A 12340-nucleotide genomic window follows, 5' to 3' on the forward strand; every position below is an offset into this window, starting at 1 on the left:
GGGCATAGAGGGGCTCAGGGCCTGGCCTGGGGTCACACAGCCCATAAGGAGTGAAACTAAAACACGTGTCAGGTGCTCAGCCTGCCATTCCACTGCTGCCCGCCCTCCCTCCTGGCCAGCCTTTCTGAATTTCCGCCACTAGGGCTATGGCAGTGACCTCCTGGCAGCCTCCCCCAGTCCAGTGCCCGTCGGTCTCTGGGGTAGAGCCTTTCAGGACTTCTCTTTACAAAGCCTCCCTCAGCTGGGCATCGGCTCTCTCCCCGGCCACAGCCCTGCTGCCCCCTTGTCCACAGCGCGTCACTCCTGCTTGGGAGAGTTCCCGCTCATTTCTGACCATCTCCCTTCTTCCCGCCTCCGGTTGCCACCAGGGCCTCCCAGTGACACCTGCTTGTTCCACTGCTGGTGGTTCTGAGATGAGGCCTTGCGCAGTCTTGTGTGTGAAGGCCTGTGCCAGCCACCCCCTGGCCCTTCTCTGCAGTTCTGTCCCCACGACTGGGGTTGGGGGTGGGGCTGCCCCTGCCCTTCTGCGGTGTTGACCTTGGGCTCTCTCCATGTACCCAACCTGAGTAGGCAGAATTTGGGTCTTCTGTCACAGCCTCCGCTGGGGTGCCCTCCTCTCCGCTATATCTGAACGGATACCTCTCCCCAGTCTCCGCAGGAGCCCTCCCAACCCGGCGGGGACGAGCCCAGACTGGGGATCTTGCTTAGATCCCCTGCTCTGGGATACCCGCGTCTCCCCCTGATCTCATACTAGCGCCCAGGCCCACCCTGACTCTGTCCTCTGGCTGGCGGCCAGCACCGCCCGCGGATTAAGAAGGCGCCTTGGCGTCCAGGACCTTGGCTGCCCTGGGGTGGGGGTGGGGGGCGGGGCCGGCCTCTGCGGACGGGGAGGGCGGGCGCCTGGGTCAGGAGGGGCCTCCTCGAAGGCCCCTGGCTCCTGGGCCGGGCTCACCGGGGCCCCTCTGTCCGCAGGGGAAGATGAGAAGCTGGCGTCCTTGCTGGAGGGGCGCTTCCCGAGGAGCACGTCGATGCAGGATTCAGTGCGCGAGGGCCGAGGTATCCCGCCCCCGCCGCAGACCGCACCGCCGCCCCCGCCCGCACCCTACTACTTCGACTCCGGGCCGCCCCCCGCCTTCTCGCCGCCGCCTCCGCCGGGCCGCGCCTATGACACCGTGCGCTCCAGCTTCAAACCCGGTCTGGAGGCGCGCCTCGGGGCGGGCGCCCCGGGCCTGTATGATCCCGGCGCGGCCCTGGGGCCGCTGCCCTACCCGGAACGGCAGAAGCGCGCGCGGTCCATGATCATCCTTCAGGACTCGGCGCCCGAGGCAGGCGACGTCCCCCGGCCCCCGCCAGCGGCCACTCCGCCGGAGCGCCCGAAGCGTCGGCCGCGGCCGCCCGGCCCCGACAGCCCTTACGCCAACCTCGGCGCCTTCAGCGCCAGCCTCTTCGCGCCGTCCAAACCTCAGCGCCGCAAAAGCCCGCTGGTGAAGCAGCTGCAGGTGGAGGATGCGCAGGAGCGCGCGGCCCTGGCCGTGGGTAGCCCTGGCCCGGCGGGCGGCAGCTTCGCCCGGGAGCCCTCCCCGACACACCGCGGGCCTCGGCCGAGCGGCCTCGACTACAGCCCCGGAGACGGCCCCGGGCTCGCGTTCGGCGGCCCGGCCCCAGGCAAGGACCGGCGGCTGGAGGAGCGGCGGCGCTCCACCGTCTTCCTGTCTGTCGGAGCCGTCGAGAGCAGCCCTCCTAGCGCAGATATGCCCTCCCTGCAGCCCTCCCGCTCCATTGACGAGCGCCTGCTGGGGGCCGGCGCCACCACCGGCCGTGACCTGCTGCTGCCCTCCCCTGTCTCCGCTCTGAAGCCATTGGTCAGCGGCTCGAGCCTTGGGCCTTCGGGCTCCACCTTCATCCACCCGCTCACCGGCAAACCCCTGGACCCCAGCTCACCGCTGGCCCTTGCCCTGGCTGCCCGGGAGCGGGCTCTGGCCTCCCAGGCGCCCTCCCGCTCCCCCACACCTGTGCACAGCCCTGACACCGACCGCCCTGGGCCCTTGTTTGTGGATGTGCAGGCTCGTGACACTGAGCGAGGGCCCCTGGCCTCCCCAGCCTTCTCCCCGAGGAGCCCCGCCTGGGTTCCTGTGCCTGCTCGCAGGGAAGCCGAGAAAGCTCCCCGGGAGGAGCGGAAGTCACCGGAGGACAAGAAGTCCATGATCCTCAGCGTCCTGGACACATCCCTGCAGCGGCCAGCCGGCCTCATCGTCGTGCACGCCACCAGCAATGGGCAGGAGCCCAGTGGGCTGGGGGCCGGAGAGGCGCGCCCGGGCACCCCAGAGCTGGCCCCGGCCCCCACGCAGTCGGCTGTGGTGGCAGAGCCCCTGCCTAGCCCCCGGGCCCAGCCCCCTGGCAGTACCCCGACAGACCCCGGGCTGGGCCAGGGCAGCTCAGAGGAGGAGCCAGAGCTGGTATTCGCCGTGAACCTGCCGCCGGCCCAGCTGTCCTCCAGCGACGAGGAGACCAGAGAGGAGCTGGCCCGCATCGGACTCGTGCCGCCTCCTGAAGAGTTTGCCAATGGGGTCCTGCTGGCCACCCCACTCCCTGGCCCAGGTCCCTCGCCCGCCACGCTGCCAGGCCCGGCCTCAGGGAAGCCGAGCAGCGAGCCGCCCCCTGCCCCCGAGTCTGCAGCGGATTCGGGGGTGGAGGAGGCCGACACGCGCAGCTCCAGCGACCCCCACCTGGAGACCACGAGCACCATCTCCACAGTGTCCAGCATGTCCACCCTGAGCTCGGAGAGCGGGGAACTCACCGACACCCACACCTCCTTCGCCGACGGACATACTTTTCTACTCGAGAAGCCACCAGTGCCTCCCAAGCCCAAGCTCAAGTCCCCGCTGGGGAAGGGGCCGGTGACTTTCAGGGACCCGCTGCTGAAGCAGTCCTCGGACAGCGAGCTCATGGCCCAGCAGCATCATGCCGCCTCCGCCGGGCTGGCCTCTGCTGCCGGGCCTGCTCGCCCTCGCTACCTCTTCCAGAGAAGGTCCAAGCTGTGGGGGGACCCCGTGGAGAGCCGGGGGCTCCCCGGGCCCGAAGACGACAAGCCAACTGTGATCAGTGAGCTCAGCTCCCGCCTGCAACAGCTGAACAAAGACACCCGCTCCCTGGGGGAGGAGCCGGTTGGCGGCCTGGGCGGCCTGCTGGACCCTGCCAAGAAGTCGCCCATCGCGGCAGCTCGGTGAGCAGGGCGGTGTGGGGAGGGTCCTGTCCCCTGTCCATGCCCACCCCGTTCTTCCTCTTGTCCTTCCACGGTTCCCTCTGTTCCTCCTCCACAGCCCGTGCTGTCCCCTCCCTCACCTGTCCGTGGCACCCATCCCTGTGCTTCTCCCGTCCACATCTCTGTCCTTTATCTGGCCTTGCTTTACCTGTCTGAGACCGAAGGCTCTTTCAGCGATCTGAAATATCAGGGGTTCTGTTTTCTCTGTCCCTGTCGGTGCTGGCAGTGGGAGCTGGGCACCCACCGGAGACCCAGGCTGGCCATGAACGCCTTCACAGCCCTGCTGGAGGCTCCCTGCCCCGGGGTCCCTGCGCTTTCACTCTCACACCTGACGTAGCTGCCTCTGCTACCATCAGGGGTCGTTCTCTGGTCCACACTCAAGTTGCGGCTCTCCCCCAGCCCCACCCCAGCTACTTGGCTTCTCTGTGGCCACATGGCTGTCCCACGTGGCCGGTGCCATCGTTCCTCGCTTCCTTTCATAGCTGCCTTGCTTCCTTTTGAAACCTGGAGTACACTGGATCCTTTTCCTCTTAGGACCCACCACCGGTTTCCCGTTTTCTGCCCCGGAAACATTTCTGTTCAGTCTCTCAGCACCGCCTCAGAGTCTCTCAAGCACAGATCCCTGTGCGTGCTTTTCAAAGTGCATCAGGAAGCCATTCTTGGGCGGAAATCATGCCGTTTTTCTGTACCTCCGTCTGCTCTCTCTTCTCCATACCTTACCCGTTCCTCTGTCCTCCCCGCCCACTTCCTACACAAGGTGGGGACTTAAAGAGGCTGCATGGTGCCCTGGAAGTGGGGGGAGGGGCCGAGCAGGGGGCTGGGGTGCTGCTCTGGCTGGGCAGAAGCTGCCAGAGCCTCTGGGCTCATCCCTTGGCCCTTTCCTTGAGGACCTCATTCCCAAGGCTCTGCCCCCAAGGGGTGCCTCCTCGGGCCTGTGGGCTCCAGGCTTGCTGGCGGGAGAGCTGGTTCCTGCCCATGCGTGGTCTGAGGCAGAGCTGGTCGTCCCCTGGCCAGCCCTTGTCTGCCTTTGCCTTCTGTGCCCCGTAGCCCTCCCCCACCTCTGGCTTTGTGGGTAGCACTTGGGTTGCCACTTCCTGAGTCCTTCTCGCCACCCTGAAGACCAACCTAGTGAGTCTTTCCTGCCAGCCTTGGGAGGCAGAGTTCACAGAGCAGTGAGGCATCCAGGTCTTGCGCACAAGGGCTTGTCTCATCTACTTTCTTCCAGCTGAGGACTCGAAGGATAAGTGGGGGCTCGGGAGACGAGTGACGCCTCTCCTGCGTGGTTGGGCAGCGCTGCCCTCCGGCTCCCGTCACCCCAGGCTTGCGCCGGGGCCCTCCCCTTTTCACCTCTTCCAACTCCCAGTTGAATGTGAAAGCCCTCTTCCCAGCAGGGCGATGTTTAAAGTGCCCTTCGAGTGGGTGTCAGGGGTGTGGCCAGGAGTGTCCAGTTGCAGTGAGCAGCCCAGGTCCTGGGCCTCTGTGGAACAGAGGGCGGGGATCCCTGATGCAGCCTGGACCAGTCCCCATCTTCACTCTCTGTCTCTCCCCCCTCCACCAGCCCTTCCTTGCCTCTGTGCCCCTTGGTCCTGATGAAAATTAAAGCCATTGACAGCGGGTAGCACAGTGCCCGGCACAGCGCAGGCCTCAATAAAACATTTGCTAAACGGACGAAAGAACAAAGCTAAACGCAAGTGCTGTCTTTTGTGACTTGAGGTCTAGGGAGGTGGCTTAGGACAAATGCCACAGAAGGACAGACGCTTGGTTGAGGTTTGCTGGTTGTCGAGCCCCTTGGCCGAGCTCAGGAGAGCCCCGGTGTTGCCTTAGCTCTGCTGGCTCCCGTGGTGCCGCTGGGCCGTCACAGGGCAGGAGGAGGTGGTCTCTGGGCTGGACCTGCCGCCACGTCCCTCACGGTCGTCCTCAGCGTTTCCCCTTTGTCACGGCGAGGCGCTCTTGGCCAGTGGGTCTGGGTCATGCCAGAACCTGTGTTTGTTTCCTTTCTTGGAAGTGGTGTGGGGGAGGGGCAAGGCCAGCAGTTCCAACCTGTACATCCCATCTGTCCTGCAGGCCCACGGGAGAGTGAGCCTCTTTCCCTCAGGAGTTCCTGCAGAATCCCGGCCTCTGATTGGCTTCGTGTGGATCCCCTGCCTCCCCTGAAACGGTCACTGGGGTCAGGGAGGCATAGGGCTACTGTTGGCCAGGCCTGCCTCATATGCTATCCTGGGAGCCAGGGCATGGGGTCAGCCAGAGCTACTGGATGGGTGCTGAGTGAGGGGGGCGGGTATCCAAAGGAACATCAGGTGCTGTTCCCAAAGGTGCCAGATGCCGGAGAGCCTAAAGCAAGAGACTCCCTGTGCCATGGCATTCGCCAGCTTTAGCACCTTGCTTTGTTCCCTGACATCGGCCTGGGGTCAGGGGGCCCTGGATCCCCACCCTCAGCAGATTGCGTCTGAGTTTGTATTCTTGGACAAACCACTTAACCTCAGTGAACTTCAGTCCCACCCCTGTGAAATGGTGAGGGTGACCAGGCCCTCAGGCGGGCCGGTAGGAGGACTCTTAGGGTCCTTACGGGAAAATGAGTGCTCTGCACTGGAAAAGGCCAAGTCACGTTACCTCCTCTTCAGAGCCATTCTGTTCGATGGATAATAATAGAATCTCCATTTTCCGGACGATAAAATTGAGCTTCTAAGGAGATCCATTCCAGCCAGCAGATGGTGGCATCTGACCTCAGGCCCCACTCTCTGTCCCCTGGAATCTGGGGCCTCTGTCATTCAGCCGCTTCTAGTGACAGACACTGTGTTTATGTGCCACAGTTCCCCTCACACAGAAGTGCGTGTGTTCATTCTGTAGACCGCACCTTTGTCTATCAGTCAGGTGTGTAACAGACAGCACGTGGATTCTGAAATCACCTGCAGTTGAGCCCAGCCAGTGCCGCTTGAGAGGCCCAGCAGCTACCCGTCTGCCCTGTGCTTCCATTGCCACTTCTTTCTACATTTCCTTCTGCTCCTGTTCACACTTCCTTCCTTCCTTCCGTCCTCTTACGCGCCCCTTCTTGCCCTCGGACCTGGGTGGAACCATGGCCCCCGGAGTGGGCCCCACTGCCTGTCCTGGACCCTTTACTTCTGGCCCCTGGCAGGCGGCTGAGCGGAGATGCTGTGGCCACGTCCAGTCAGCCCCGCACGTGGCCGGCAGTGGCTGTGTTGCCCATCGGCGCTGCTGGGCAGCTCTTGTCTTGCCGCCAGCGGCGGCTAGAGTCTGACACTCATTTCTCACACAGCGATAAAAGTGCTAGTGATACTGTCTTTCAGAGACATGTCCAAAGTGCAGGAAGTTCTGATGTCCAGCGGGGCTGTTTCCTTCCCAGGATGGATCCTAGCTGAAGCCCTAGGGCAGTTGGCATGGCCACCAGTGGGTCACGCCCCTGTGCCTTGTCCACTGGCCCCCCCTGTGTTCCCTCGCGGGCCTGCCCCTCTCCTCACCCGACAGACACCACCAGAAAGGAAGCGCTTGCTCTGCCCACCTTCCTCGCTGGCAGCTCAGTCTAGGCTCCGGCGTCCTTCCCCCGCAAGACACTCTGCAGCCCGAGGTCTAGGAAGATCTCAGAAGGGGAAGGGGACGTTACCCCTTATGTCATGGACTTGAAGCACCTTGTGGAAATGGCACTGGGGCATCCGGAAGGCCCATGGTCTTTGGCTTTTTGGAACTTTGATCCCAGACCATCCACCTCTTTATGCTTCTGGCTTTGGGTCTAGCCTGATAGGCAGAACATTTGTCTGTTCAGAGCCCCACATCTGCTCTGAACTCCCTTTGTCTTCCAGACCCCATGGGTGGTCTGAGGGGCACATGTCTCTGAGCCCCACAGCAATACTCAGTTTTGCTGTGGCCCTCAGTTTTACACCTGTCTGACCGTCACATCTGATGTTACAGAAAAAAGTTCATGGCGAAATAGCTTTGGAAACCCAAAGTTGACGAGGTTTCTTTCCTGCAGTACTTCTCAGAACTTTCGATGTGCTGTGTGCTGTGGTCTCGGACAGCTTCTTTAGTAGATCACTAATTCGCATCCCACAGAAGATGCACGTTTCTGCGATGGTGGAGAAACCCCGCCCTGGGGACCTACTGTGAGCTTTGTCCTGCTAGCCCATCTGACAGGGATCTGGATGAAGCCATACATGACTGCAGGTGCCTCAGGGCTTGTTCTTTTGAAACTGGACCTGTTGTTTGCCGGCCAGTGCAGGGCACAGGGGCCAGGATGTGCTCTGTCCTTGCGGAGGTCCTCACAGGTTGGGGACCTGTGAGGTGTGTTTTTGCAGGAGATGTGATCAGGGCTTCAGGAGTTCACGGAACTCTGCTAGGGGAGCGGGAAGGGGTCACAGAGGAGGGGTCATAGGGGCATCTGGGTGCATCAAGGTTGGAGCCATGACCTAGTGTGGGCAGTGAGAAGTTAGGGCTGGAGTGAGACACAGAGACCAGAGAGAGTGCAATGGGACGCTCACAAGCCCATATATAGTTTGTGCTCCTGTTGAGGATTATTTCCCTTAATGAGGTTCTTAAATTTCAAAAGGCCACAGACCTAGACCTGCCCTGCGTGAGTGCAGTGGCAGAAGGCGCCAGGCAGGGACCAGGGCCGGAGTGGGCTTTTTCTTGCCTGTTGGCACCAATGGGTTGACAGGCAGTCGAGCCTGAGAGTGACATGTCACATTGTTTTATAACACTTTTTTTCAGTGCATATTGTGTTCCTGGCTTTGAGCTAGGCACCAAGCGTCAAGGATAGCAATTAGGAAGTGAGATGAAAGGTCCCGAGTGAGAGCGCGGAAGGTCTGGGTCCAGAGGTGGCTGCGGGCGAGGAGGGCCAGGGTTAATGCTGGGAGGTGGTGGCGCGTCGGCCATGGCGGGGAGGATGGAGCGGCTGATGGCGGCTCGCAGGCCTCTGGTGTGGGCAGGACTGGGGCGAGGGAGAGCATGTTTGGAGACCGCAGGAGAGGTCTGGGGAGAGTGGCTTGGCTTCACATGCGGCATTCTTGGGCACATCGGTCACAGGAAAGGGTGGGAGTGGGTGACACGGCCTGGGAGAAAGTGCAAACTAAGAGGGGAGCCTATCTAGGAAGGAAGAGGTAGAGGAGAGGGTGCCGGGCGAGGGGTGGTGGGGCAGGAGCAGACCTCACTGGTCGAGGAGTCACGAGGAAGCAGGCAGTGCAAGGTTCAGACACTGGTGGCAAAGTTGCTGGGGAGTGTGGAGCCTGGCTGAGACGTCTGGGGAAAGACCGGAAGGCGTCCAGGGGTGCTGTGCCTAGTGAGGTACCACATGTTAGAGAGTGGGTGGCCCAGAAGCCCTCTGGGAGGCTGGCAGGGGTTGTGATGTGGCCATGCCGTGGTCAGAGCCTGGCTGGGGAGGCCGTCAGACAGCTCAGAGTGGTGATGGACAGCAATGGCTCTGCAGAGGTGGTGTGGGAACATGTGGACCTTGACCATGGACACTCCCGGGGTGCCTGGCCTGGGACAATGTGGGAAGTGCCCTGTTCCCCAAGAGGAAGGGGAGAAGCAGCAGACGTCTGGGCCGTGGGCATCCCTGGCCACTCCCTGCTATGCCCTGGGGCCTTGGGAGGGCAGCCTTAGGATTGTGACCCGCCCTCTCCCCTGCACTCCGCTGGATCAGTCCCTCACTCATGGCACCTCCTGGCACCAGCCCTAGCCTCTGGCAGGTGCCCACCTCCCCACACCCAGTATCTCCCCTCGGCAGGGTCTCCCTGGTGCTTCTGAGCTAGTCTGCCCTCATCCTAGGCCTCCAGCTCACCCCCTGCCAGGGCTCCAGACCGTGCTCCAGGGGACTCTGGGGGTGGGCCACGCAGAACTGCATCCCGAGATGCAGGTCCCCATGCCAGGGTGGGATGCTTGAGGCCCCGGGGTGCGGGAGGGGAGTGCTGTACTGGGCCCAATCCCCCAGCACTGCCCCCTCGCCCTCTCCCTAGCAATCACGACCACTTGGGCACCTACCACCTCCTTGGCACCCTCCCCCACCCTCCACTGCCGCCCCACTTTGCTCCGAAACCCAGGCGGTACCGTGGAGGTCAGATGTGGGAGAGGGGAGGGTCTCTTCCGGTGATCGGTGCCTGTTCCTTGAGCCCATCACCCCAGGCGTCCTTTGAGTCCCTCTCTGCTGGGTGGGGGAAGCGTGGTCTGGCCTCTTCAAGAGGCTCTGCTCTGGGTCTGAGCAGGTGGGCGAGGCAGCAGGGACAGAGGCTGAGGAGAGGGAGCCAGTGGAAGGCAGTGGAAACCAGGCTGAGTGGGAGGGACAGAGTTGGGTCTCCAGCGGGAGGCTCACCTTGCACGGCTGAGACAGGAAGAGACCAAACCTGCTTTCAGGGGAGGAGGGATGCTCAGGGTGCCCGTGCAGTGTGGGACAGGTGCCAGTCAGGGTAGCACAGAGGTGGGTGGGGGAACCCAGGGGAGGGGTCCTTAGCCCAGTGTGGGCAAGGGCAGGGAGAGGGAGGTGCGATGGCAGCTGGAGAGAGGCCCTTCAGGCAGCAGCAACACAAGGGGACACGAAGCATCCCCAAGTGCCAGGGGTCTGCTGAGCAGCTGCCACACAGGGCTCTTAGTAGAGCCTGTGGGTGGGCACCCCTGTGGTCTGCGCTTCACAGACCAGAGGACAGCTCACAGGCAAGCAGGAGCCCACCCAGCTCTGCCCACGTCGTGCCTGCACTTTCCTTCCTCCGGCAGCTCCCGATGTGCTCCCTTCCATCGCACCTGGGCCCACTGCACCTGAATCCCTCTCTGACTGGGTATCTGGCCAGGGGGTCCCTGCACCTGGCTGCCCTCACTGTGGTCGTGACTGGGGGCCATGTGCCTGCTTTGAGGGCCTGGGCCGCTAACACTCTCTCTCATTGCTCTCTCCCGCCCATCTGCATGTGGCTGCTCTGTCTAGCTGCGCGGTGGTCCCGAGCGCCGGCTGTGTAAGTGAGCATGCCCATCCCATGCCTCTCACTGTCTGTGCGCTGCACCTGCCCGCCTGGATCTCTGCTCTGCGTGGCTTCATGGGGCTTTGGTGCCACTGACGGCCCCATGAGGCTTCCCGTGGCCACAGTAGGGGATAGGGAAAGAAACGGGGTGGAGGTGGCATGGGATCTAGGAGTGGGTTTTCTCTGGAGGAGTTCCCCCAGCCAGGCCTCCCACCATGGCCATGCTGGGGGGCGTGGCGGGGCTGAAGACCTGGGGTCCTATCGGGTGATGCTGGGAAGTGAAGACCCATCTGTGTGTGTGTGTGTGTGTGTGTGTGTGTGCGCGTGCACATGTGCTGCTGTCACTGTCGTGAGCAGGCCACTGCCACTCCTGCCACTGCTGCTGCATGTATGTAACACACGTGGGTGCTACCGCTGCTGCTGTGCGCTGTCCTGTGCGGGGAGGCCGAGTGTCATGGGTGTGTTGCTGCCTCACGCCTGCCCTGCACGTGCCGCCGCTCTGTGTGGGTGTGAACGCCGCCTCGTGTCTGTCTCAGACCTCATGGACTTGTTCCGTCTTGTGCTGCCACCAGCCTGTACCACGACTCAGCCAGCCGTGTGGCCAGCCCAGGTCTTTCTGGGCCCCCTCATGATGACAGAGGGGGAAGTGGTGTGTGGGAGAAGTGGTGAGGGGTCTTGCCGGAGTCTTACTCTCCAGGGTGTGGGTGGACGGGGCAGTGTCCAGAGCTGGTGTCCCGGGCTGTCAGAAATGCGGTGGGAAGCCCTTTGTCCCAGCGGCTGTCTTTCCTCTGGCAGCCTGTTCTTGGAGCCCGCAAAGAGTGGAGGGGGCCAGGGGTTTTACTCCTCGTGGGCCGCTCAGTCTAGGGCCCCGCCTCCCCCAGCAGGGCACTGGCTCTGAGTCTGAGGACCAGGCCAGAGTAACCACAGGACCCTACCCTCCTTTCTTCCTCTGGCCCTAAGGCTACCCACCGAGTCCCAGGCCACCCCCTCCCGCCCCCACCCTCCCACAGTCCTCCTGGCCGCTGGCCCCCGCCCCTCCGCCCACCCCCACCTGGCCTAGTGCCCCTCACCTGGCCTTGACCCCCTCTCCCTCCGCAGGCTCTTCAGCAGCCTCGGTGAGCTGAGCTCCATCTCAGCGCAGCGCAGCCCTGGGGGCCCGGGCGGCGGGGCCTCCTACCCGGTGCGGCCCGGCGGCCGCTACCCAGTGGCGCGGCGCGCCCCGAGCCCAGTGAAGCCCGCGTCGCTGGAGCGGGTGGAGGGGCTGGGGGCGGGCGCGGGGGGCGCGGGGCGGCCCTTCGGCCTCACGCCCCCCACCATCCTCAAGTCGTCCAGCCTCTCCATCCCGCACGAGCCGAAGGAGGTGCGCTTTGTGGTGCGCAGTGTGAGCGCGCGCAGCCGCTCGCCCTCGCCTTCGCCGCTGCCCTCGCCAGCGCCTGGCCCCGGCCCCGGGGCCCCCAGCCCGCGCCGGCCCTTCCAGCAAAAGCCCCTGCAACTCTGGAGCAAGTTCGACGTGGGCGACTGGCTGGAGAGCATCCACTTGGGCGAGCACCGCGACCGCTTCGAGGACCACGAGATCGAGGGCGCGCACCTGCCGGCGCTCACCAAGGACGACTTCGTGGAGCTGGGCGTCACGCGCGTGGGCCACCGCATGAACATCGAGCGCGCGCTCAGGCAGCTGGACGGCAGCTGACGCCCCCCCGCCCCCCACGCCCGCGCCCTGCCGGCAGGGTCCCCCACCTCCGCCCCCGGGCCGCGGGCTCGGCCCGCCCCCTAACCCCCACCCCAACGGCGCCCGGGCCAGGAATGTTGCATGAATCGTCCTGTTTGCTGTTGCTCGGAGACTTGCCCTGTACATTGCTTAGTGCCCTCCCAGGCCGTCGAGCCCCACCCAGCACACGGTCAGGAAGGGCGCGGGCCGTGGGGCGGGGGGGGGGGGGGGGGTGCTGGAGCGGGAGGGGGTTGGGGACGGGGGTGCTCCGGCCTGACCATCTCCCGCTCAGCTCCTGGTGGCTACTTTCGCAGAGGGGGGAACCTAGTCCAGCATGCAAGGTCAAGACACACCTTGGTGACTCGGGGGGAGGGGGGAGACATTGGGGTTCTCGGTTGGGGGCCAAGGAGCCCCCCT

The 12340-nt window shown here is 63.8% G+C and overlaps 1 protein-coding gene across 4 annotated transcripts in view; it reads left to right on the plus strand.

Annotated features, from left to right (window-relative positions):
- The window catches only part of SHANK3 (SH3 and multiple ankyrin repeat domains 3), a 49137-nt gene extending 37000 nt beyond the window's left edge, over positions 1–12137 (plus strand). Inside the window, exons 20-22 of one of the 4 annotated variants that reach the window (XM_029205729.1) lie at positions 973–3223; positions 10182–10209; positions 11314–11464. In XM_029205729.1, the coding sequence (XP_029061562.1) occupies positions 973–3223; positions 10182–10209; positions 11314–11334 (2300 nt within the window). In that variant the 3' untranslated portion in view covers positions 11335–11464. Of the gene's footprint in view, positions 1–972; positions 3224–4487; positions 11208–11313 lie in introns of those variants that run through there. The other 3 variants (XM_029205727.1, XM_029205730.1, XM_029205728.1) reach the window with 3 other exon arrangements.
- The last annotated feature ends 203 nt before the right edge of the window (positions 12138–12340 follow it).

This window comes from Monodon monoceros, unplaced genomic scaffold, assembly GCF_005190385.1.
Source record: "Monodon monoceros isolate NGI ecotype Baffin Bay Population unplaced genomic scaffold, NGI_Narwhal_1 Super_Scaffold_6, whole genome shotgun sequence".
Taxonomy (NCBI): domain Eukaryota; kingdom Metazoa; phylum Chordata; class Mammalia; order Artiodactyla; family Monodontidae; genus Monodon; species Monodon monoceros.